The sequence below is a fragment of the Jaculus jaculus genome, chromosome X (assembly GCF_020740685.1).
Source record: "Jaculus jaculus isolate mJacJac1 chromosome X, mJacJac1.mat.Y.cur, whole genome shotgun sequence".
NCBI classification, from domain to species: Eukaryota; Metazoa; Chordata; class Mammalia; order Rodentia; family Dipodidae; genus Jaculus; species Jaculus jaculus.
In genome coordinates this window covers 153,475,774-153,496,433 of record NC_059125.1, presented here as the reverse complement: position 1 = coordinate 153,496,433, position 20,660 = coordinate 153,475,774, and the positions used below count along the sequence as shown (strand labels likewise).

General features: G+C 39.5%; 2 protein-coding genes across 4 annotated transcripts; both read left to right on the top strand.

The window, feature by feature from the left end:
• The first annotated feature begins 262 nt into the window (after nucleotides 1-262).
• Nucleotides 263-14,608, top strand: Cmc4 (C-X9-C motif containing 4). Of its 3 annotated transcripts, none has more exons than XM_012952252.2 (3): nucleotides 263-399; nucleotides 7,571-7,638; nucleotides 14,252-14,608. In XM_012952252.2, the coding sequence occupies exons 2-3, from the start codon at nucleotides 7,581-7,583 to the stop codon at nucleotides 14,392-14,394; spliced, it is 201 nt and encodes a 66-aa protein (XP_012807706.1). In that variant the 5' UTR covers nucleotides 263-399; nucleotides 7,571-7,580; the 3' UTR covers nucleotides 14,395-14,608. The 3 variants fall into 3 exon arrangements, with proteins under 3 accessions (XP_012807706.1, XP_044995767.1, XP_044995766.1); XM_045139832.1 differs by lacking the exon at nucleotides 263-399 and adding an exon at nucleotides 5,726-5,863; XM_045139831.1 differs by lacking the exon at nucleotides 263-399 and adding an exon at nucleotides 6,415-6,535.
• On the top strand, nucleotides 266-6,205 carry Mtcp1 (mature T cell proliferation 1). The gene is made up of 5 exons (XM_004672660.2): nucleotides 266-399; nucleotides 5,428-5,579; nucleotides 5,693-5,863; nucleotides 5,945-5,996; nucleotides 6,082-6,205. The coding sequence occupies exons 2-4, from the start codon at nucleotides 5,475-5,477 to the stop codon at nucleotides 5,990-5,992; spliced, it is 324 nt and encodes a 107-aa protein (XP_004672717.1). The 5' UTR covers nucleotides 266-399; nucleotides 5,428-5,474; the 3' UTR covers nucleotides 5,993-5,996; nucleotides 6,082-6,205.
• Nucleotides 14,609-20,660: the final 6,052 nt, after the last annotated feature.

The window sequence follows — 20,660 nt, the reverse complement described above, 5'->3', positions numbered from 1 at the left end:
CCCGGGCAGGCGCCTCCCTAGTGCCGGCGCCCATTTTGCCCGCCCGCAGTGATCCCTGCGCGGCCTACATGCGTCAGGGACAGCCCTTTGAGGCGACATCGGCGCGAACACCGGCCTCTTGAGCCCGGGGACGCTCTTTTGAAAGTCGGTCCGAAAACAGTTAAGATTTTATTTTGTTTTATTTCCAAGCCACAGCCCCCTGAATCTCTCTGGACCACTTCCGGTTGCTGGCCTGCGCCTCCTAACTTCGGTTCTAGTGACCTCGGCCTGGGATGCCCCTTGGCTAGCCCTGGGCTCACGTCGTGATCCCAGCTTGATTGGCCTGGGGTGGGGAATCTGGAAGTTTTAGCCTAGCTGTTCTGGAGGCGGAGTAATTAGCTCAAGAAACATTATATTCATGTGAGTAACCTTTTACAGAAAGTGTATCTGAAAAGTATCACTCCTCAACCTGCCTGCTGCTGCTTTCTACAAAGGCCTTTAAGTTTGTGTTTGATTCAGGACAAGTGAATTGAGGGACTCCGTTTTTATTCGTTTGAATATGCCACATCAATATCTAGAATACAAGTTTGCTTTGATTTCCTTGATGGTGTAAGACATGGTAAACTGTTATATGTAAAAGGAGTTTATTTTAAAGTGTACTAGGGAGCCACGGGTTAAAAGTACAAATCTTCCAATTGGCAAGTTTACCAATTACACGAGGATTTTCGTAGTGATACTAAAAGAAAAATATATGCTATGCTGCCTCCACGACCCACTAGCATTAGTTTCAATTTGATTTTTTATTCTTTGTACAGTTCTGGTAGATCTGACAGTACTGGAAAGGGAACTTATTCAAAGTTTTTCTTGAAGAAGTGTTGATGCTTTGCTCTTTTCTCCCAAGTCAGTTCCAACCCAACACTCCCCGCAAATACTGTCCCAAATCCAGTGACATTGTTGTATAATATATAAGCCAGCAACCTCCGTTTTTACTTAATGCATATGGATCACATGATGCATCTTTCCATGATTATGTTTTATGAAGTTGGAAAAAATTGTAAGGGTACAATTATATTGGACCTATCTACATTTTCTCTTTAAGTTTTAATTTTATGTAATATATTATTTTCAGTTAACCATTCATAACTAGTATATCCTGACCTGCTGGAGCAGGATGGACTGCTCATCTCATTATTATGTTTACTAATAGCACATTTTGAATTTATGAAGTTGTTTTAGGTATCTTCAAAAAGAAAAACACCTTTTGTTTGTTGTTTTTAGTCAATATCATATTCCAGAATGACTCTGACTTTATAATGGTCATGCTACAGTTTAAAGCTCCAAACATTTAATTGGAGTGGGAAAATTAACTATTAGCATTTATAGCAAGCTTGTTATGTGCTATTAAATACTCAACTAAGCATTTACATACCTAGTGTGTCTGAACAGCCCCAATTGGAATCAAGCTGTCTGACTTTCTAGCTATGTGATCTTGGGCAAGTTATCTAACAACTTTATGCCTTACTTTCTTAATCTTGAAGTGGAGATAATACAAATGCCCACCTTATATAGCACCCTGTGAAAATTGTGAAGATCAAAAGGATCAGTGTATGTGCACATAATAAAACATGTAAAAACTGTTAAATAAGTATTATTATAAGCAACATGTTCCTTAATTTTCATTTTATACCCCAGAGAAACTGAGGTCATAAGAGACTAACTTGTCTGAGGTCACAAAGGTTTTAAGTGTCACAAACAGGATTCATTCACAGGCCAGGCTGATTCCAAGACCTGTGTTGGTTAATTTCACCCCTTACAATTGATGTTTATTAAATAACTTCAAATAAAATAAGCATACTCACATTATCATTGTTTAAAAACTACTCAAGTAGCTCAAAATTAAAGCAAAGTATACTCTTAAAAGGTACAAAAGGGCCAGAGAGATGGCTTAGCAGTTAAGGGGCTTGCCTGCAAAGCCTAAGGACCCAGGTTTGATTGCCCAGAACCCCCATAAGTCAGGTGCACATGGTGGCACATGCACCTGGAGTTCACTTGCAATGGCTAGAGGCCCTAGAGTGCTCATTCTCGTTCTCTCTCTCTAATAAATAAAGTAAACACTTTAAAAAGATGTAAAACACTTCAGTCTATAAAGAAAAAAAAGGGCTTTACTTAAATTGTAACCATCTGTCTAGAGTGATATATGACTTCTGGCATCAAGGCAACCTCTTCGGGGAAGATACCTTATAGTATATGATAGCTGTAATGTTATCTAAACATATTTTGGAATCCATTTGTATTTGCAACTGATAGTTCAATTGCATTGGTTTACAATGTGTATGTTCCAGGTATTGTGTTGTATCTTGTACCTAAATTTATCTAACCTGGAACTCACTCTGTTGTCTCAGGCTGGCCTTGAAGTCACAACAGTCTTCCTACTTCTACCTCCTGAGTGCTGGGATTAAAGGCATGCACCACCACACCCAGTTATCTTTGGGTTTTAAGACATCCATTTTAGTTCAAGGAATCCTGAATTTTGTAAACAAGTGCCATATGCCAAAACTGCTCTCTAGTCAAATAAATTTGGGAAATGTTAAAGTTTATATTGCATAACTTATAACTTGGTTGGAACTTATACTGTTTCATGTCTTTTCAAGATTCCCAAACTTATTTGGCCAAGGAAAATGTTGGGAGCATTCTAAGATTCACATTTATGGAAATGCTGTACCATTACTACATATAATCTGAATGTCTCTTGCTCAGCTTTTGCGTTTTTCTACTGAGGGTGCTAATGGTTTATGATTCTGTGATGGCTTATCTGTCCTTTGATCACTGTAGTGCCTTTTTCTGGGCCATCATGCTCTGAAAGGTAGCACACACAAGTCCAGACTAATGTCCTGAGGGCTGTTCCCAGGTTCATCTTGCAAATGCTCAGCATGTTAACCTGGGGAAGCCACAACAGCCCATTACACTTTCTTTCCTCTGAGAATTTTTTGTAGTGACTCTTTCACACCATCTCTTCTAATCCATTTGCTTTCTCTTCCACTGGCATTTTCCCTTTTATGTCAGTATAACCAATAAAGTTCTTTTTTTTTTTTTATTTTTCAAGGTAGGGTTTCACTGTGGCCCAGGCTGACCTGGAATTCACTATGTAGTCTCAGGGTGCCAACAAATAATGGCAATCATCCTACCTCTGCCTCCCTAGTGCTGGGTTTAGAGGCTTGTGCTACCACACCCAGCTCAAAGTTTTGTTTTCATTCAAAAACAATATTGGTTGTTGCAAGGACCTATCTATGAAGTTGACGGCCCTGAAACCTATAACACTTGTCTTCTATTTTAAAAGACTAGCCAAAATTATGTCTTTTTGTGCTCAGAAATCTACACTATTATTATTTTCATTTTTCAAAGTAGGGTCTTGCTGGCCTTGAACTCATAGTGATCCTCCTACCTCAGCCTCTGGAGTGCTGGAATTAAAAACCTGGCTTTATCTTTTTAATTTTTTTTTTACATTTTATCATTCATGGAGCTTTTGTTTGTAAAGCTCTAGAAAAGGAGAGGCAGAACTGCTGTATGGAAAAATGGCTTTCAAAAATACAGACTTAGGCATTTAAGTAAGTGAAAAGGAAGAACAAGCATATAGAGCTTGAAATCAGCCAGCTATTTCGAAGAAGTTTTGTTTTGAATAGTGATAGTGGTGCTGTTTGCTGGAATTGATGGCAGAGAGGATGTAGAACTAAATGAGAGGAAGAAATGCAAGTTAACTCATAAGAAAATGGTGTTACCATTAGAAAAAATGGGATCTGGTTAAGGAAAAAGTGTTCCACCATAGATAATTTAAATTTATAGAACACATCCATATGAAAAAGGTCCACGTAAGGTAGTCAAGTGTCAGAACCACTCAGGGAATATATGGGTAAAGTAACTAAAATTATTTACAAAATGAGACCATTCCTTGTTTTGAGACAGGATCTCCCTATGTAGCTGCTGGTCTTGAACTCTCTAGGTAGACCAGACTGGTCTCAAAATTGCTATATAGGCTAGGCTGGCTTGGAGCAGCTTGAGCTCTTCCTGCCTCATCCTCTGGCATACTGGGATTACCCTACCCCTAACCCCCATCTAGTTTGAGACTGTTTTTTTTTTTTTTTTTGAGTCTTCAAAAGTTTGTTTTTCCTACTTTGCTTTTAGGAGAGAGACAAAAACATTGCTAAGGGGGGAAAAACAGATTCAGAATATTATCTTTAAAAAGCTTGGTTTAGTTTTATTCATTCTTCATTTGTGGCTTCTTCCTATTACATATCATATGACTGGCATCTAGGTTTCTCTGGAAAGTCTTACTTTGAAAGCTCTAACCTCCCAAACTATATTTTATATTTCCTTTACCTCATAATAGCCACATAAATGGGAGACCTTTTCTATTATTATGTATGGGACAGGTACCCAATGATATTAGTTGTGCTCTGTGAAAGGTAGAAACACAGTGAAACTGTACCATGATACTATGAGTGGGATTCAACAGATTCAATCATGAAACATGCATGTGAAGTTATTATAAGGTCTTGAAAAGAGATACAGGGCTGGGCAGAGGACTTAAGAGAAATGTTTTCTTTGCCACCGAAAGACTCTGAAAGTGTATTCCCTTTACATCTCTCAAAGGACAAACAGGCTTTTCTGGCCTTTGGGCTTGGAAAATAAATTTAAACTGTTCTTCCTCCCTCCCCTCCCCCCTCTCTCTGTGGATAGTGCTTCTGTGACACCATATAATACTATTGAAGTGAATCAAGGACCTTTGCTCTCTTTCAGTTCTCACTATCATGATTCTTAGTCTCTTGCACCTCAGAAATGCATGAAATTACCCTAAATATTTTTTCCTAAAATTTTTGCTTCTGGATAAGCCCAGATAATATAAGTAACTTTTCTTAATAGAATGAAAAGAAGACCTTTGCCTTTATAACACTTCTTTTTAGTTTAGAAAACCATAAACATCAGTGCGAATTTTACCTTTTTAAAAAATGAAAACTTTTTGGAAGTGGCTTTATCTGGGGAGTATGGCATGCATGTGTCTGTTTCACTGCCTTTCTGACAAACCCAAGTGTCTTTAGACACACTTCTGTGCACTTTTTATTGCTAACATATTTTGCCTGACACTTCTTTGTAAATGCAGAAAAAGAGTGCCTAGCTTCCTGCAGTTCTCATCATACATTCCCACAGAAGTTACTAGAATTCTGGAATGCTTTGCCATAAAAAAGTCAGCATTACCTGAGGCTCTGCTTAAGTGTCACTTTAGTATCATTTTCAGAAAGCTTCAGATATCCTTGAATATTTTTAGGCTGTGCAAATAGACATGTATGAGGTTTGGTTCTGATTGGTGGTTGCTAGTCCCGCGTCACCTTGCTCACTGGTGACTTCATTCAAATCCCAAAAGTCACACCTGTGTCCTGTGCGCGGGTGCTGCAGGCTTAGGTGGAGAAAAGCAGGGCTAGAATTGGAACCCAAAGCCCAGAATGGCAAGAGAGGATGTGGGGCCTCCACCCGATCATCTCTGGGTTCACCAAGAAGGTGTCTACCGCGACGAATACCAGCGCACATGGGTGGCTGTTCTGGAAGAGGTAACTGTTTTCTTTTTGCCTATTTTTTTATTTGTTTTCAAGCAACTTGGTTTCTATCTAGTCTCAATATTCTGAAGTCTTTGGTTTTATTTTTGATCATTGTTTTCCATTAGGAGACAAGTTTCTTAAGGGCACGAGTCCAGCAAGTTCAGGTTCCCTTAGGTGACGCAGCTAGGCCAAGTCACCTTCTTACCTCCCAACTACCTCTCATGTGGCAACTCTACCCAGAAGAACGCTACATGGATAACAACTCTCGCTTGTGGCAGATTCAGCATCATTTAATGGTATACATGTTGCTTGATCACTTTCCATTGTATTGGGGCTCTTACAACAGAATACTCTATAAACTTTTCTTTTTCTGGCAGGTCAGGGGAGTACAGGAACTGTTGCTTAAGCTTTTGCCCAATGATTAACCTGGTATGTATTTCTATTTATCCCCTTTCTCTCCTTCTTCATTTTCACTCTATTCAGTTGTGGTGACTATAATGATTTTTTTTTCCAGGTGCTGGAATTCTAGGAAGATGTGCTCCTCTGTTCTGTTCACTATATGGCAATCAGTTCACCACTGCAGTGCTCCTACCCTTGGGCCTGGGGGGAGGGAGTAGGCTGAAAAACTTCTCAAGAATACAGATAATTAGGAAGGGTCATGAAGAATGTTTCCAGTGACATTAAAGTGAGAGGGTTTACACAGGCAAAAATTGAGCCACTTAGTCAGGATATGTAACTTGAAATTGACTCCTTTGGAAATTGCCATAGAACCTTTAATGGACATCATCAGCTGGAACTGAGATCTGATGAATCCCACAAAAGTCAGCATATGCTACAGAACAGATGCCCTCATCATCAAGGACTTGGTACTGATTTAGAGAGAAGAGAGCAGCTCCTAGCAGCATCAACATCTATTTGTCGCTTATTTTCCCTGCAGCAAATTCGTCTGCCTTTCCTTCTCCCATCTTGTAAATATCAGAGGTTTTGTTCTAGTGTTCCCATCCCAGTACTGACCTAATTTGGAGCTACTGAGAACTTAGACAGTTCTGCAGGGGGGGGGTTATTTTCATAAATGAAATTAGTTACAATGGCTCCTAGCCCTTCTTTCTGAAATCGTGTCTTCAGATTGTTAGAAATTTCTCATCAAAACTTCGTGGACCTAAATTCTTTCTCTGGTTACAGATATTTTAAATAAGTTGGTTTCCATAAGAAATCAAAAAAAAAAAAATGTTACCTTTAACTGGCACCTTTCTCAGGAGGTAATAAGCACCAAATATTGCGGATTCATAGGAAAGCATTTGCTACTTGTAAAGTATTTCATGAATTAAAGTAGTCATGACAGTTTAAACATTAAAATAAGGTTTTACCTTTTAAAACAAGTCTTGGGTACAGAGCAGTGGTGCATGCCTATAGTCCCAGCCACTCAGAGGCTAAGGCAGGAGGATCACTTGGCTTCAGTAGTTTAACACCAGCCTAAGCAACATAATGAGACCCTGTCTTCAGACAAATACTTGGGTATGATAGCTACTATGTATTGAGTCCTTACTGCCTTCCAGTTACTATTTTATGCACTTTATATCACATTCAATCCTTCCATCAATTCCTTGAGGTACGTATGATTCCCATTCACATGAATAGTAAGGAGGAAAAATGTTCAAGAGTTTAATCATTATCTAAGGGTTTCATCTGTGAATCGTAGAGCAAGGTAATGGGCCAAGCCTGTTAAACTATGGTGTCACACCAATATTGGTTTACAATATTTGAGATGAGTAGATTGAATTTTGGGTTTTCTATGTAAAGCTGTTTTATATTTTTCTAAACTTAATGAAGATTAAAAATATAGTTGATTTATCTTATCATTGGGAAGAGTATTTTTAGTGCGATTTTTTCCCCCAATAGATTTATAATGTCATACTACTGCCCCGGGAGAAAGTTCCTTGTAATGGGGGCTTTAAAGTCTACAGGGAAAAACCACAACATTTTAATCAATTTTCTTGTTTTAGTTTTCTGGATATGCCACAAAAGGATCCATGCCAGAAACAAGCCTGTGATATACAGAAATGTTTACAAGGTAGTATATGGAATAATTTTTTAAAATATTTTTCAATTTCACCTGTGAATTAACTATAAGAAACCAATTCTTTTATGAGCAACCTGTATTAACTCTGACTGTAATATTTATATGATTAATATTGAAGGTTGTCTCTATTGTATTATCAATTATACAGAATAAAGTGATATGATGTAGATTGGGAGGGCATGGCCTAGTGGTGGAGTACTTGCCTAGCATGTGCAAAGCTCTGGGTTCTATCCCCAGCACCATATACAAAAAAGGTGATATGATCTAAGGTAGAGGTTGTTGAGCTTGGTTGTACATTAGAAATCAACTGGATAACTTTTAAAACTTGCATAGTACACTTAAATCAGACTTCCTGGGGATGGGGTCTGGGAAAGAAGCCTAGGAAATTAAACAGATGATTTTACTGCACAGCCAGAGTTGAGAATTACTGAGCTGTGTAAAGTCCCTGTATAAAAAGCCTGGTTTAGGGCTGGTAATGTGGTTCAGGAGTAGAGCACTTGCCTAGCATGTACTACAGCCTGGGTTCCATCCCTAGTACTGTATGACACACAAATATAAAAAGAACAGGCATGATTGTACATGCTTTTATAATCACTTGAGAGGCAGAAACAGGATCCTTAATTCAAGGCTGTCCTGGATTACAAAGTAGTGAGTCCCAGACCAGCCTGGCAACAAAAGTAACAGCCTGTCTGGGGAAAGAAAGAAAAAAAAAACAACTAAAGCCATCAACTAACCCCTCCCCCCCCCACATACACAGAAAGACACATTTTAAAACTAGACCTCAGAAGCTGGGACTTAGCTCAGTAGAGGACCTCAGTATGATCCAGCACTGCAAAAACAGAACAAAATACCTAACTGACAGCTCACATTTTTTTTTCAAGGTAGGGTTTCACTGTGGCCCAGGCTGACCTGGAATTCACTATGTAGTCTCAGGCTGGCCTCAAACTCAGAACAATCCTCTTACCTCTGCCTCCTGAGTGCTGGGATTAAAGGCATGTGCTACCACGCCTGGCTCTCTTTTTTAATACTGTATATTGTAGGGGCTGGAGAAATGGCTCAGTGGCTAAGTTGTTTGCCTGCAAAACCTAAGGACCCAAGTAAAGCCAGATGCACAGTGGCGCATGCATATGGATTTCATTTGCAGCTAGAGGCCCTGGAACAGCCATTCTATCTCTCTGTCTGTCTCTCTTCTCTCTCTCTGCTTGCAAATAAATAAAACTATTTTTTAAAATACTATATACTGTACAAAATAATGGGTTCCTTTGTGATATTTACATACATGTATATAATGAACTTGGAATCATAATCAACCCCATCATCTTTTCATCCCTCTCCCCTTACCCACTGGTTCCATTTCTCTTCCAAATAGTTGGCACTTCTATTTTTGTTTTGATGATAGGCTTTCTGCCTGGGGTGAGATAGAACCTTAATCTGCTTTATTGTGCATTTTCTTGATAGTTAAAAGCTTTTAAATATGATTGTTGTCCATTTGCACTTTTGAGAACTATTTTGCCAGGTATGATGGCACACACCTGTAATCCCAACACTGTGGAGGCTGAGGCAGGAATGTCACAAGTTTGAGGCTAGCCTAGGCTACATAGTGAGACCCAGTGTAAATGACAGAAAAACAGGCCTGTAATTTTAGCTACTCACGAGACTGGGGCAGAAGGATCATAAGTTCAAGGCCTGCTTGGTCTCCAGAGTGAGTTCAGGGCCATCTTGGGAAACTTCCTAAGACTGCACCTCATAAAAAGATGTAATGTAGCTCAGTGGTAGTGCACTTACCTAGCATGTACAAGGCCCTGGATTCAATCCTCAGTGTTTTAGAGGGAGGGTAGTATTAAATTAATTTGCCTATTTATTCATTGACTTTTAAAAATATTTTTATTTATTTGAGAGAGGATGAAAGGGCATGCCAGGGGCTCCTGCCACTGCAAATGAATTCCAGACACATGTGCCATTGTGTGTCTGGCTTTACATGGGAAATGGGGAATCAAACCCTGGCCAGCAGGTTTTGAAAGCAGCATCTTTAACTACTGAGCCACCTCCCCAGCCCATGACTTTTTTTTTTTTTGAGGTAGGGTCTCACTGTAGCGCAGGGTGGCCTGGAACTTACCCTGTAGCCTCAGGTTGGTGTCACATTGACCCTACCCCATCCTCCCAAGTGCTGGAATTATAGGTGTGAGCTACCACCCCCAGCTGATTTTGTTTTTTGCTGTTTAAATTTTTTGAGGTTTTTTTTTTAACAGATTCTAGATGTTAAATCACTTGTTAGCTATACTTAGTGAAGATTTTCTCCCACTTACAGGCTCTTTGCTGATTATTTCCTTTGCTGTGTACTTTAAATTTCATGCAATCTCATTTATCAGTTCTTATTATTTCCTGAGCTATCCAGAAAGTCCTTATCTATTACTACATCTTAAAATATTTTTCCTAAGGTTTTCTGTAGCACTTTCAGTTTCAGGTCTTACACTAAGGTCTTTGATGACTTTGAATTGATTTCTCAGCACCAGTTGTTAAAAAGGCTTTTTTCCAATGTATATTTTTGGTGACTTTGTTAAAAATCAGGTGCCTGTAATTCTGTGGGTTTATATCTGGTTCCTCTATTCCATTGATTTGCATGCCTGTTTATGTGCCAGTACTACACTGGTTTGGTTACTATGGCTCTGTAGTATACTCTGAAATCAGATATACCTCCAGCATTGCTCTTTTGCTCAGGATTGCTTTGGCTACTTGAGGTCTTTTTCTCTCCCACATGAATTTTAGAGTAATTTTTCTATTTTGTAAAGAACATCATTGGTATTTTGATGGTGATTGCTTTGAGTCTATAAATCATTTTCAATGGTAAGGCCATTCTAGCAATACTAATTTACCAATCCATAAGTATGGAAGATCTTCCCATTTTGTGGTGTCTTCTTCAGTTTCTTCATCAGTGTTTTAGAATATTCTCCTCCTTAGTTATAAATATTTTATTTTTATTTTTTTGGTTTTTTGAGGTAGGGTCTCACTCTAGTCCAGGCTGACCTGCAACTCACTATGTAGTCTCAGGGTGGCCTTGAACTCACAGGGATCCACCTACCTCTGCCTCCCAAGTGCTGGGATTAAAGGCGTGCACCACCATGCCTGGATTAATATTTTAATTTTTAAGTCTGTTATTTTCCTGACTTCTTTATTACCAATATATAGGAAAGCTACTGAATCTTTATTTTCTAACCTGTTATTCTGCTAAACTTACCATTTCTGAATATTTTGGAAGAGGCTTAAGGTCTTCTAAATGTAGAATCATATCTATAAACAGAGATAATTTGACTTCTACCTTTTTATTTGTATTATTTATTTCTCTTACCTGACCTAAAATTTCAAGTGTTATATGGTAGGAATGAAGAGAATGGAAACTGGAAGCTTTTTTTTTTTTTTTCTTTCAAGGTAGGGTCTCACTCTAGACCCAGGCGACCTGGACTATTAGTCTCAGGGTGGCCTTGAACTCCCTACAATCCTCCTACCTCTACCTCACAAGTGCTGGGATTAAAAGCATGTGCCACCATGCTTGGCTGGAACCCCTTTTCTTGTTCTGCTTTTAGAGGAAATGTTTTCCGTTTTTCCCCATTCAGCATATTGGCTATGGGTCTGTCATATATAACCTTTATTCTGTAAAATATAAGCCTTCTATACCTAGTTTCTTCAGTGTTTTTAACATGAATGGATGTTGAATTGTATTGAAGTCCCTTTTCTACATCTACTGAGATTATCATGTGAATTTTTTCTACCTTGATTTATTGATTTTTGTATGTTGAACCATATTTGTGTCACTGAAATGAAACCAACTTAATCATGGTATATGATTTTTTTTTGAATGTGTTGCTGAATTCAGTTTACAAGTACTATATTGAGGTGTTTACATCTACGTAAATCAAGGCCATTTTTCTATGGATATGTGTCATTAACCAGTTTTATGAATAGGGTAATAGTGGCTTTGTAGAAATAGTTTGGAAAAATTCTCTTTTTTTTTTCCTTTTTTTTTTTTTTTCTTCGAGGTAGGGTCTCACTCTGGCTCAGGCTGACCTGGAATTCACTATGTAGTCTCAGGGTGGCCTCGGACTCTTGGCGATCCTCCTACCTCTGCCTCCCGAGTGCTGGGATTGGAAAAATTCTCAACTTAGAGGAACAGTGGTATTTTAGTTCTGCCTCTAAGTTAACGTGTGTGTGTGTGTGTGTGTGTGTGTGTGTGTGTGTGTGTGTGTCTGTCTGTGTCTGTGTTTACTGGGGATTGAATCTAGAGCTTTATGCAGTCAAGGCAAACACTGTAACAACTGAACTACCTCCCCATGACTTATTATTAGTCTCAGTAATTTGACCAGATCAGCGTTGAACTATCTCTGTAGCCCAAGCAGGCTTTGAACTTATGATCCTCCTGCCTCAGCTTTCTGAGTATCTATGATTACAGGCCTTAATTTTATCAATTTTAGTCTTCTTTGTTTTGGTTAGTTTGGTTAAAGGTTTGCAACTTTTATCTTTCCCAAAAGCCAACTCTAATTTCATTTGTTATAGAGACAGAGAGAAGAGAATAAGAATATGGACACACCAGGGCCTGTTGCTGCTCAAAATGAGCTCCACATTCATGTGCCACTGTGCATCTGGCTTTACATGGGTATTGGGGAATTCAACCTGGGTTGCTAGGCTTTGCAAGCAAGTGCCTTCAATCACTGATCCATTTCACCAGTCTACCAAAACCAACCCTTTGTATTGATTCTATGTATTATTTTTTTCCGTTTTCTCTTTGATTTTTAGTTTCTTAGTTTCATCTACTGATTTTTATTTTTTGGGTTTTAGGGTTAGGGTCTCACTCTAGCCCAGGCTGACCTGCAGTTCACAATGTAGTCTCAGGGTGGCTGCAAACTCATGGTGATCCTCCTACCTCTGCCCACCAAGTGCTAGGATTCAAGGCGTGAGCCACCATGCCCGACCCATCTACTAATTTTGAATTTAGCTTTTTCTTTTTTTAAGAACTTGAGATGTATCTCTAGGTATTTAATAAAGTCTGATATTTTAATGTGGGTACCTATATAATGAGTTAACACCCAGTTTTCACCAATAGATTATCCAGACCAAAAATTTCTTTTATTTTATTATTTTTATTATTTTTTATTAATATTTTCCATGATTATAAAAAAATATCCCATGGTAATTCCCTCCCTCCCCCCTGACACTTACCCCTTTGAGATTCCATTCTCCATCATATTACCCAAAAATTTCTTTTAAAAAGACTTAAGAGTTAAACTGCACAATAGACCAAATGGACTTAAACATATGAAGAATATTCCATTCAACAGCAGTCTATGGAACTTTTCCAAGATAGATCATACTGGGCTTATTAAGAGTATGCTCTCTCCAAGCATGCCTGTATTCATTCCAGAGGCTTTTGGTACATGCAGCCAGCCAGAGCCACCTCTAGCCCATGGAGCTTTAGTGGTAGGAGGACCAGGTGTGTGCTTGCTTACTCAAAGCCCTCAGTCTATGTTATCTGGGAGATTGGCAAAAGTCCTAGCCATGCTGTGTCTCCAATATCTCAAAAAGTGAGTAGGGAAGCCCACCAACCAGTTTTGTGCTTTGGGGAGGGAGTACAGGAACCCTGAAATCTGCAGGTCTTGCTTTCATTGTTTTCAGACCTAGAACTCCACATTACACCACACACCACAGTTACCTTCTGTGTATATGCTTTTAACTTTTTCAAGATGGGTGTGGTGGCTCATGCCTGTAATCCCAGCACTGGGGAGGCAGAGAGAGGTGGGAGGATTGCAGTGAGTTTGAAGCTAGCCTGTGACTACAAAATGAGTTTCAGGTCAGCCTAGGCTAGAGACCCTACCTTGAAAAAACAAACAAACAAAATTCAAAATCTAAAAATCATTGTTAGCTCCCAGCTATTAGAAAAGGGCTGAAATTGTGAGGTTCTGTCTTAACGGAATAAGCAAGGCTTAGTAGGTAAGTATGCTGATGGCGGTGGAAGTACAGGTCTACAATCTCAAGTACTTGTACTGGGAAGGCTGAGGCAAAAGAATTTGAAGTTCAAGGCCAGAGTGGGGAACTTAGTTATGCCTTGTCTCAAAATAAAGAGGGCTGTGGATACAATTCCATGGTACAGCACTTGCCTAGCATGCTCAAAGTGCTAGGTTCAATCCACAGTACTACAGAAATTTTACAAAAAGGAACTGAATTTGGCCCTCAAGCTGTAATTTTTCCAACTCCTGATGCCTATATGTAGGAGAGGTGCAGCAACCAGTTTAAACTGTATGAAAATGATGTGGGTTATGTACACTGTTCTAACTTGGAAGATGTTACTAAGCGATTAGTAATCAGTAATAGCAAAAGCTATTGCCAAAGGCACTAGACTTTGAAAGAAATTATATAAATTGTTTTCAATCACTATATAAATCATACTATATAAATATTCCTAGTTGACCTACTCACAGATTCCTAACTCAGAATTGAGTGGATTTGTGTATATCTTCCAAGTACAAAGTAACATAGGGGTGAGAAATGGTAATAAAAATCTCTTTGTATCTTCTTAGTTTTATAAAATCATGACCAAGGTTTGCCTGTTTTTCAGCCAACAACTACATAGAATCAAAGTGTCAGGCTGTCATCCAAGAACTGCGTAAGTGTTGTGCTCGATATCCCAAGGGAAGATCTCTTGTCTGCTCAGGATTTGAGAAAGAAGAAAACCCAACACTGAAACCTGGAGCCAAGTAAAGTTGTGCTGAGATGTTAAATGCTGCTCCATGTTTCCTCCAAGCATGTTGAATCTACTGTCCCTTCTTTAATCAAGGTGCAAAAGAAAAAGTCAACTGTATGAGTTAACAAGTATACTATGTATGCATAATAGACCAAAATACCAACAAGATGAAAAACATGTAGAATTTAATAAAACTGAGCAGCTAAAATAAACCTGTTTTATGTGAAAAAATTGGTTTGATACTAAATGTATTTTTAGAGACTATTAGATACAGCTATTAATAAATTTTTTAACATAGTTCAGACTAGATCTTACTATTGCTACAAAATCCTTGTGATCTGCTGAATGAATTCAAATGAGACACAGCACACATGGTAGATTACTGCAGAACAATCGGAGGCGCACTCAAGAGAGACAGACCGTGGACAGACTGTGGTGCTGACTGTGTGTGTGTGTGGGGGGGAGGGGCTGAGGTAGGCTTTATACTATTTTCTGAAGTCTCCAGAACAGACAGATTTTCTGAGGGTTATTTTCCTATCTGGGTAACTGACAGGTTGATTTAAATTGACTCTTAGGGGGGAGGGGACAATGATATGTCTTTGTTCTTTAGGAGAAAGCTCCTTCCAAGATAGTACATGTTTCATCTTAGCAGTTTATCGTCATGCCTCTGCCCACAGCCTGAGATGCTAACTCAGATTCCATTCTTTGGATCAGTAATCAAAGTCCTACCGTTTCAGTTCCTGGTTTTAAAACTGCTGATTATGAGGGAAAGGGATCCACCCTCAACCATTACACCTACTAATATTTAACTAGCTATCTCCCAATACCACTATTGCCACCTTTTGAATAAAACTTGGAAGTCATAAGGCATGGTAGGTGAAGACTCATCCTTCCCCATAATCATGATGCCTTTCATGGATTACATTCTAAATTAATTCAAAGCTTCTTTTTTTAAAGTTATGATTAGAGACAAGAGAGAATGGGCATGCAAATGAACTCCAGATGCATGCACCACTTTGTGCATCTGGCTTTATGTAGGAACTGGGGAATTGAACCAGGTTATTAGGCTTTGCAGGCAAATGCCTTAACCACTGAACCATCTCTCCAGCCCCAAAGTTTCTTTTAACCTAACTCAGCACCAACAATGCAGTGTCCTTCTAGATAACCAATAGGAACATTTCTTTCTGATTTTTTTTATTATTATTTTTGAGAGGAGAAAGAGTGAACGGGCATACCAGGATGTCAGCAACTGCAATCAAACATCAGACGCTTATGCCACCTAGTGGGCATGTGTGACCTTGTGCTTACCTTACCTTTGTGTGCCTGGCTTATGTGGGATCTGGAGTCGAACATGGGCCCTAAGGCTTCGCAGGCAAGCACCTTAACTGTTAAGCCCTGAGTTTGAGGCTACCCTGAGACTACAGAGTGATTTCCAGGTCAGCCTGACTAGAGTGAGACCCTACCTCAAAAAAAAAATATATCTTAGTTGGCTTATCTATTCTTTATATCCATATAACCAAAACTTGTCATAGATCCAGACGATATCAAGACCAAACTGTTGAAGGAAGCCTTTTGGCAGTTTGGTAGCTACTTTTTGTCCATTTGCTTCCCTCAACTAAGTGCTACAACTACCCTTGTCTCTCCCCCCAAAATAAAAAAAAAAAATGATGCCTTTTGGGACTAGTAGGATGCTCGCTTAATATGCACTAGGCTTTGCATTCTATACCTAGCATGACATAAATTGGACATGGTGGCATACAGCTACAATACCAGCACTCAGGAGGTAGAGGCAGGAGGATCTGAAGTTCAAGGTCATCCTTGCCCACACAAATAGCCTGGACTACATGAGACCCTGTCCCAAAAGAGTCCTTTGTGAATGAGAAAATTCTGATAGTTCCTTGATGCTCAAATACCACTAATATTTGAGGGCAACTTTATGTCTGATTAAACACAAGTAAATGGATTTCTCCCCTATCAAAGTTTAATTTTTTTAAAATTTATTTATTTGAGAGCGACAGACACAGAGAGAAGGACAGGTAGAGGGAGAGAGAGAGAATGGGCGCGCCAGGGCTTCCAGCCTCTGCAAACGAACTCCAGACGCGTGCGCCCCCTTGTGCATCTGGCTAACGTGGGACCTGGGGAACCGAGCCTCGAACCAGGGTCCTTAGGCTTCACAGGCAAGCGCTTAACCACTACGCCTTCTCTCCAGCCCCAAAGTTTAATTTTTAATATGTTAATGTGATTTATGATTTTTGGGGAAATAACTCTTGTATTACTAAAGTGCACCCTCTTGCAGACTAGCATTTTTGGGGGTTGATTACCCTTTAAAAAGACTTGAGAAATACTGCTATAAAGATATTTAATCCACAATGAAGGGTAACAGTGCTACGTTCACATGAAATAAATCAATTTAATAAATTATTTTATAATTATAATGTTTATATTATCTGTGTATCTAAATACATTTAATATTGATAGTAGTGCTAGGATTCATAAGAATTACAAAATGAAATAGGTGATTTTTCTGTACTTTCTTAGTAAACTTTAGTCACGTTTGAAAATATTTTTATACTATACTTCTTATTTTTGAGGTTTTTTTCTTGGTTTTTCAATGTACGGTCTCCCTTTAGCCCAGGAGGACCTGGAATTCACCATATAATCTCAGAGTAGCCTCAAACTGACGGTGATCCTACTACCTCTGCCTCCCAAGTACAGGGATTAAAAGTGTGTGCCACACCACCAGGCTTATTTTGAGTTTTGAAAAGTTCCAATGAATTGTTCCTTCCTTTAAAGTGTCCTGTCTCAGTTTAAGCCAACAGATCTATTGGAAGACACTGATTTATATCTTACTCTTTAGTTATGGCACACAGAAAATAAAATAGTCATAGAAGGCTTAATATTTACAGTATGCTTGTTATGCAATATAGACCAAAGTAAGCTTAAAACTCAGTCTTCAGGAAGAACTCTTAACTGATGACAACTATTATCTCATTCCCCATTTGGGAGATAAGAAAAACTCTGCAAATAGCCATTAATGATGCTTAGTTTAATCACATGGTTTTTAGTCCCTGACAGACTTCTTAGTTGTGAAGATATTTTCCTCTTTGGAGTGACAATTGAGCAGCATGTGAGTATTCCTTTCATTCAGTACTTTTAGCACTTACTGATGGCAACCCCCACTTTTCTACTTTGCCACTATTATAACACTTGTGTTCAGTAGCCAGGAGCCATCTCAAGTTATATGGCACTTAATTTTATTTTATTTTTTAAATTTTTTTAAATTTATCTATTTGAGAGCAACAGACAGAGAGAAAAAGACAGATAGAGGGAGAGAGAGAGAATGGGCACACCAGGGCTTCCAGCCTCTGCAAATGAACTCCAGACGTGTGCGCCCCCTTGTGCATCTGGCTAACGTGGGACCTGGGGAACCGAGCCTCGAACCGGGGTCCTTAGGCTTCACAGGCAAGCGCTTAACCGCTAAGCCATCTCTCCAGCCCAATGGCACTTAATTTTAAAAGTCCTGTTAGGTAATCTCTTAACATAGAATTATATTTTTTTAGCATCAGCTTCCAACTCCATACTTATATAGTTTCCCGACTTGGCTGCTCTTTTAGGAAAATCTGAGTCACTTGAAAGCCACAGCCAGGCATCCTAGACCAGTAAGGTCAAAACCTCTGGATGAAAAGCCACACATTAGCACTTGAAATTCCATTGGTGAATACCTGATACAAGTGAAAACTACTTCTGGACTATAGAGACAGCTCAGCAGTTAAGGCCTGCAAAGCCTAACGACCTAAGTTCTATTCCCCAGTACCTACATAAAGCCAGATGCACAAGGTGGCATATGTATCTGGAGTTTGTTTGCTGTGGCTGGAGGCTCTGGTGTACCCATTCTCTCTGTCTGGCTCTCTTCTGTATCTCCTTGCTTGCAAATATTTTTTAATAAAACCACTGCTTTTAGTATTCATATTTCTTAACACTTTAATATTGGGAAAAGCAGACAGTTCTGACACATCAAAAATATACCAATATGGTTGTATACACACTGTGTAACTAATATAAGTCAAATTGTATGGTTTCCGGGAAACAAAATTCAGGACTAAAAGTTTTCTCCAAAAGTTCACAAAAATGTGATTGAGTAGATTTAAGGCTCTAATTTCACAGAAAGTATGCACCATGCCAGGACATAGACATGAAACTTTTAATTTGATAGGAGTAAGGAGGGCAACAGTCTTTTTTACTGCAGGGGTAGCTGGAAGAGAACTTCCTTATCAGATAAAACAGATCATCCAGTATCAGAATAGGGGCTCAGAGAGGCCAGACAACATATGAAAGGAGGTAATGGCAACCAGAAGAGTGGAAACCTTCCCAATGTTGGCTACATGTAACAACCAAGTATGTGTGAGAAAAGCCCAGGATAAACAAATGTAGAAGAGGTGAGTGCTATGTAAATGACATAAAAAGGGCCATAATGTTCTGGCCCTCACTTTTGATTATGTCCTTTCTAGCTTGCTAGCCCACTCCCATCCTCCAGAGTGCCCTTTTCTTTTTTTTTAAATTATTTATTTATTTATTTGAGAGCGACAGACAGAGAGAGAAAGGAGATAGAGGGAGAGAGAGAGAATGGGCGCACCAGGGCTTCCAGCCTCTGCAAACGAACTCCAGACGTGTGCACCCCCTTGTGCATCTGGCTAACGTGGGACCTGAGGAACTGAGCCTTGAACCGGGGTCCTTAGGCTTCACAGGCAAGCGCTTAACCGCTAAGCCATCTCTCCAGCCCAAAGTGCCCTTTTCTTAATAAACTGTATCTATTACCTTACCATGTGTCTCTGGTACAATTCATTGTGCTAGGACACAAGAACCTAGAAATTCAGCAGGCATCAGGTACCTTCTAGACTCAGTTCTTGGCCCTAATACAATCTCAGACACTGATGATACTAAAACATGTCAAATATGTCCATATGCCACTTTTTCAAGTAGATTTACAGGTTTCCCCAAACCATAAAGAAAGTGGTTTGAAACAAGAGCTCAACAATTAGTTATGTACCGCTTTCTGGTAAATGTCCAACAATAACAATAGTGAGCAGTCTGGAGAGATGGCTCAGTAGCTAATGCACTTGCCTACAAAGCCTTAATGATATGACTTCAATTCTCCAGTACCCACAAAAAGCCAGATACACAGTGGCACATGCATTGGGAGTTTCTTTTTGGCAGCTGGAGGCCCTGGTGTACCCGTTCTCTATCTCTCTGTCTCTCTTCTCTCTCTCTCCTGTCGAATAAATAAAAATATATTTTTTAAAAAATGGTGAGGACATTCTTATAATGATTAACTGCACAGGATCGCTGCATTAAGACATCAGAAGCACAGCATTCCTTGAAAATCTTGTTAATCATGTCTGGTCTTCTGCCAGAATCCATTAGACAGTAACTACCCAGAAACAGCAGCAAGAGCTCTTGCCCAAGTGGTGGGCTAGGTGGGGGAATCAAGACCCTCAAGCTGTAAACCAGTATCCAGAGGCTGAGTGATGAGGCATGTTAACATGTTATCAAAATGATAATGCTTGGTGATGCTTAGGCAGGAATAGGGTATAGGGAGGCCCCTTGGGCTCTGGAACAGCAATGAAGATACGAAGCCTTAGACAGAATAGAAATGCTACAATTTGTCTGTCGAGCCCAAGCAAGCAAGTGCCTCTGATCCCTCCCCTCACCCTCTTAACTGGGGGAGAACTTCAACAAACATAACTTTGCTCTACTAGGCCTCAAATTTCCCCATTCTACACTGTCTCATGTGGGAGGCATGCTGATCAAAGGGTTGTCCAGTGTGGTAAGGATGCAGACAGAACCACAGAGCTCCTGGAGAGGGACTGAACTGGCCTCTAGCACTATGGGTTGCTGAGGGTGGATGGAAAGGAGCCATTGAACCCTGAGACATGGAGTGTAATGCTACCACATTTCCACCAGAAGGGGCGCTAATAGTGCCAACACATCTTCAGAGCCAACTCATGTTGACCTTACATATTAACAGCCCTAGATCTGTCAAGAGAAGTGTTATACCACCCTAACTAGTAAAGATGCCAACAGGTTACTGGACTCTAGGTATTTGAGAAAATGCACGCCTAACCTAACAGGCCTTGCTAGTCAGATGAAAATAAATGCATTCAATGGAATGGCTGTTTTGCCTAAGGTGTCATTTAGGAATTGCACTGAAGGGAGTGAAAGCCGTTCTTTTTCAGGAAACTTTTCCTTCCATTTCAGGGAAGCAAAGATGGTAACACAATGAGGC